Here is a 5,632-nt window from a genome sequence, read left to right on the forward strand (position 1 = left end):
CTTGCAGCTTTAATTTTTATTATTATTATTATTATTATTGTTACTATTATTATCCTTTCTACTTTCTGGATGGGTGTCCTATGTGTTCGGGGGGGTGGGCAATAATTCATACAAAGTAATGATTTGTGAATGTTGTATCTATGTACATATCCTGTACTATCAGTAAAAATACAATTTAAAAATAAAAAGAAACAAAAAGCGTTATGCCAAGTTTTCCACTCCTATAAGGTAACCACAATAATAAGAACAACCTAACCCACCCTGACTTATCAGTATCTGGATTGCAGTACCTGGGAGAAGGCGGTGCAAATGGCTTCTTCATGGGCTCCAGCCACAGTAGAAGCAATGTGTGTCCACACCTCGATGGGCTTTCTGACCTTCTCCTCCTCACATCTCTTCTGCCTCAGTGCGAAGCTCGCACATGAGATCACTTTGTTCTTCAGAGATTCCACCAAAGACTGGACCTAACAGTAGAAAGGGAACGTCCACACACCTTTATAAATACATAAAGCTACCTAAATCAGGGTTTGACCTAGGTGCTAACAAAATGTGCATTTTCATATTCATATTCATATTAATCGATTGGTTGATTGCCAATCTGGTCCCGGACTGGGAACACATCTGGGTTTTGGACTGTAGGGTGGGCAAAGAAGATGTGAAGATGATATCTTTGAGAAATCATAAAGGTAATTTAAGCATTCTTTTATATTTTGCCAGTTAAAGCTTCAGTAGGTCACTTTTTGTCATATTTGCTGAAACTTCCTCTATATCCTGACAGTATAACATGAGACAGATAATCTAAAAAAACCTAAAGCAAGTGAATTTCCCCAGTGTGGGACCAATACAGTCTATCTAATGTTCTCGTAGCAGAGAAGTCCCTTAAGGAAAACTACCAATCGTCTGTAATGTCCCTCCAAATCTATGACAACAGACTGACGTTACTACTGGAACAATTACCTCTGAAATGGACCGAGTAAACACATATTTCCTCAGGGAAGCATAGTCAATGTCCTGGGTGCCTCCGGTCCTGCCGAGTCTTCTCAGAGCATTAAGTAGCTTCCTCTGTTCCACTCGCTGCCACTTAAAAGCCGGTTTACGTGATCGCCGCGGTACCGACTCATGTTTCAGGATGCGATTCGGTTTAGTTCGTGTACGAGGGGGCGGCTTCATCTCGACTCACCGGTGCTCAGTTACTTCAGACCGAGCTGAACGAGCAGACTCGACTTGGAAGGGTTCGGAGAGATGTGTCTGTTAACTTAATTCACCTGATCATTTTAACGTTAACCTTAGTGTAAACCATGTGCCTTCCTCACAACTCCGCCGTAATGAAAACATCAATGCGACTTCCGGTGCAATATTTTCAGAATAATAAGCGTTGTCCCGCTAACTTGCAAACATTTTACAACAGGGGTTCCCAACCAGCCTATTTTCGCCAATGTGACGGAAAAAAGGATTCCGTAACTCATTAAAATTAGAAACTTTCTCAAAACATTGACTTAGCAAAAATACTTAACGTTAGTATCTCAAAATAAGGACAGCATAATTTTTTTACATAATCTTTTTTTCCCCATCATATTGGCGAAAATGGGCTTCCATAGTAAACTAATGACGCAGACTTAGTGACATATATTTAATGGATATTCCATATTATATTCCAAACTGTACAATTAACCAAAATAGAAAACAGTAAGTGCAAAAAGTATGTATAAAAGGAGTGATTTGAATGGATTTTGATCAGATTATTTCCTGTTTAGGGAACCTTTTATACAATTCTTATGTATAAAGTTATGTATTTTCTATTTTTTTTTTTACATTACGTTACATTTACAGTTCTTCACAGAAGTAAACCGAATCCTGAGATATATACCTACTGTGTATATTTTTTATATTTTTTATATTTTTTTGTTTGTTTTGTCTATCAGGTTGGGACCGACTGGTGTACAGGGCAAAATAAACAAAATAATAATATAAATTCCACAAAGCTGTAGCTGAAAATAGAAACATTGTAATGCTCAGTGGTGGGAATGGAGCTGGACAGTGTGGAGGCTGTGACTTAAAAGAGGATGAGAGGAAGCTGAAAGCCATCATGGACAACCCCTGTCATCCTCTCTACACTGAGCTGAGGCAGCTCAGGACCACTTTTCAGCCACAGACTGGTCCAGCCCGAGCCTCAGGGTTTGGAGAGCCATTGTACCATCTGCCATCAGACTCCACAATGCCACAGCACCCTGTACCTCCAACCCCCGCTGACCAAGACTGCTTTTAATTCAACCAAACTTGTATTATTTTTCTTAAATTGCACATGTACAGTTTAGCTTTAAACATACTTAGATTATATTTTGTAATATTCGTATTTGTGATACGATTGTATGTACACTGTACTCTTTTTATTGCACTATATTCCCCAGTGCTGCTGTGTGTAATTTGAATTTCGATCTTAATGATAATTATTGCATTAATGCACCATCCATTAACTATTATCCACTATAAAACACTGTCAATTAATCTATAATTAGGCTCCATCATTTCTGGCCTGTGGTCCAAGTGGAGCATCTTGTCAACACACACATACACATACACGCACACACCTTATATCATTAAAAAGCCCCCACAAACTAGAAAGTGCACAGTAGATCCAAGTGTGTCTTTCTCGCTTTAATTTGAAGGCTAGGAGCCTTACTACTTCCGGGTTGCTGAAATCGACCTAAATAAATACTGACTGTAGGCATGCTAAAGGAAGCATTCTTACACGTTCCATGACACAATAATCTATTTTAAAAGCTTCCAAACTCGGTATGTCGTTGATGTAGTTTTTGGAAACACGAAAATAAAGCAAAAGTTAAACAACCTTACTGCGTCAATTACAGTTAAAAGTAAATATTATGGCAGCGGTGGGATTCGAACCCACGCCCCGAAGAGCTGGAGCCTTAATCCAGCGCCTCTAGATCCGCTCGGCCACGCTACCACTGAAACCAAAAATAAATCCAAAATGCTTTAGCTAACGACGGAGTATTAGGGCCATACTAAAAGATACATTATATTACGAGAATAAGGTCATAATATTGCCAGAATAAAGTCGTAATTATACGAGAATAAAGTCGTAATATTACGAGAAAAAATGATCCGGTCCATGACCCACAGTAGGCCTATATATGGATTTTGACTTGCAATTCCTGCACGTTACATGACAATAACGTTACTTTGTTCAAACTAAGGCTAACGTTAACGGTACCGTCTTTTAGCATGACCCACTCAAATTAGGCTGCTAGCAGTCACCTTCTCTGTCTCTGTCTCTCTCTCAGGCAAGGGAACACCGGAGCCATTCAGATGAAAACAGCAGACCAGGTAAACAAAGACTGACAGGAACTAACGTTATCTCCAGTTCCATGTTTTTGAGACTTTTTAGCTGAGTATGTTTGTTGGCAAATGGTAGCTAAGCAAGATGCATGTTCACAGGACAAAAGACTTAATAAAATCAATATTTTACGTTGTTATTCATCGAGATAAACTGAATTAATGACAGTATGCACCTTGATCCACATGGCAACTGCTCCTAAGTGCCAAAAGAAGAGGAGCATAGGAGGAATAGGTAGTTATATGCATCAAATGAAATATACTGGTTTGATATACTGTACATTTTATTAGCAATATTTTCCAGATCATTCAAAATGGGTCTGTATTTAGTAGGTTAGATATGTATAGTATAAACCTACTGAAAGTGCCATTTTGTTAACATACTGCATAGTTTATAGTTTGGTCAAAAATACTGTACTGATAATGTTAGAGCTTAACAGTCAACAATGTTACCAATGCAAGGTGTGGACATTTTTGGGATGGTATAGATTATATTGCTTTACACAGCAGCTCCATATTGTTTTACTCAGTCAAACACAGCAATTGCAAAAGCCTGTGCTAATCCTGAACGTCAGATGAAAAACAATTTTTCTTTCCTATGTAACTTTCTTTTTGCTACATCTTTAAAAATACATAAACGAGCAAAATTTTCCGCTGGTACCTAGTTTCACCTTTTAATAAGACTGCTGTGATCTTTACCTAGGTTTGACACTGTTTCCAAATATTTTTGCGTGCTAGCAATAATATGTAGATAATGTCCAAATACCCTACTACTACTAATTTTTCATATTAAAATTAAACCTTTGTAATTCATTTACAGGGAGTTTTCATTAGTCTTATACATGACATATCTGCATATTTATTTTTCATAGTTCTTTCCTACTTATCCTTCTATTTTTTCTCATCTGTGACTCCTGAGTTCACTGAAATTAAACTGTCCCACTGTTCCACAGATCCATGATGGCTGAGAAACTGTCGGAAATTGTGACTTTCCTGAGAGGTCGAGGTACATCAGAGGAAACAATCAATTGGATTGAAGAGCAAAAGGTACTGCTATGAGTACAAGATGAACTGGTTAATTAGGCTAGTTAGTTTCTGAGTTTCCTTGTGCAACCCTGAAAGGGATCTTCAGAATTACATTTTCTTGGCCGTAATTAGTAACCAAGATATTTGATAGAATGCAGGTTAAATCTTCTCAGAACAATTTATGCATGTCTTCTCATCCTCCTTTTTTCATTTTCGCTGTATACCTTCTTTAATAGCTCTTATCATGTAGGTACCCTAACCCAACAAGATAAATGGTGCCCCGTGTGAGGTGTAGTACTGTTGATTATGATTCATAATTGTACGATATTAATATTTCAGCATATTTTTGGCCAATATAAAAAAATCTGATTTCAGTCTAAATTTTCCAAAAAGTCTATACCACTAGTCTGCAACCACACAGGACTTAAAGTAGTCCGGCACCGTGCCGGATCTCCGGCGTGTGGTGTTTGACTGCGATTCATAAAAAAAAAAAAAAAAAGTAAACATTGAAAAGAAACCTGTTGATGCGGGGTATTGTCAAGCCCCTCCCTCAAACCGCTACTGTCCAATCCTACGTTAGCAATCGTAACTATGCACACGCAATGGCATGCATAGTTATGGTTGTTGTGACCATGGATGTACTCAGAAGGTTGTGACAGACATAGCAACAGTAACCACGGGGGGCCAGCAGCAGTTGTTGCTGCGTTCCAGACAACTCAGGAAAAAACAGGCTGTGAATTGTGGAAAATGAATTGAACAGCGTCAAACTTGAAAATTACACGTATATCCATCTTCTTCCAAAATAAGCATTGCTGCTGCATAGGTTTTCAGTGTTCAGCGGATAGTGACAATATGCCACACTTCATTCTTCTCCTCCGACTTAACCTGTAGCGTGTACACTATGACCTCTCGGTTACCTCTGAGTGGTCTTGAACGCAGCATCCAGGCCGGCGTTTGTTTCACCGAAATCCAAAGATGGAGGGGAAATTCATGAAGCCAGGGGAAGACGTCCTAACTGAAAAAGGACTTAAAAATAAATGGCGCTGGCTGTGGATAGAAGAAAGGGGTGGAGACAGCAAGCCTTTTGGTAGCTGGTGCCAAAAATTAAGAGACCCAGGTGCTTGTTTCTGTGTGTTGTGCGTAGGGCTTTGACTTTTGGACAAAAATCATATTCGAAGTTTGTTTGTTTATTAATATTAATATTCGAATATATTCAAATATTTATTACTAATATTTTGACCATTAAATGCCT

General features: G+C 38.5%; 1 protein-coding gene, 1 long non-coding RNA gene and 1 other non-coding gene across 3 annotated transcripts; 1 reads left to right on the forward strand and 2 right to left on the reverse strand.

The window, feature by feature from the left end:
* Positions 1-269: 269 nt before the first annotated feature.
* snapc2 (small nuclear RNA activating complex, polypeptide 2) lies at positions 270-1,336 on the reverse strand. Its single transcript, XM_035675692.1, has 2 exons — positions 958-1,336; positions 270-464 (listed from the first exon to the last, which is right to left on the reverse strand). Exons 1-2 carry the CDS (start codon positions 1,168-1,170, stop codon positions 270-272), a joined length of 408 nt encoding a protein of 135 aa, XP_035531585.1. The 5' UTR covers positions 1,171-1,336.
* A 1,342-nt stretch (positions 1,337-2,678) lies between these two features.
* LOC118338214 lies at positions 2,679-5,620 on the forward strand. Its single transcript, XR_004797227.1, has 3 exons — positions 2,679-2,793; positions 3,303-3,345; positions 4,308-5,620. It is a non-coding gene; the product is annotated as an uncharacterized LOC118338214 (long non-coding RNA).
* On the reverse strand, positions 2,884-2,965 carry trnal-aag. Its single transcript has one exon. It is a non-coding gene; the product is annotated as a tRNA-Leu (tRNA).
* Positions 5,621-5,632: the final 12 nt, after the last annotated feature.

This window comes from Morone saxatilis, unplaced genomic scaffold (assembly GCF_004916995.1).
Source record: "Morone saxatilis isolate NCDOM2014 unplaced genomic scaffold, NCSU_SB_2.0 Contig4, whole genome shotgun sequence".
NCBI lineage: Eukaryota > Metazoa > Chordata > Actinopteri > Moronidae > Morone > Morone saxatilis.

Coding starts and splice junctions, on each gene's coding strand:
- snapc2 (XM_035675692.1), bottom strand. CDS start 1,170: ATGAAGCCGCCCCCTCGTACACGAACTAAACCGAATCGCATCCTGAAA. Junction 465..957: donor TTACTCGGTCCATTTCAGAG/GTAATTGTTCCA, acceptor TTCTACTGTTAG/GTCCAGTCTTTGGTGGAATC.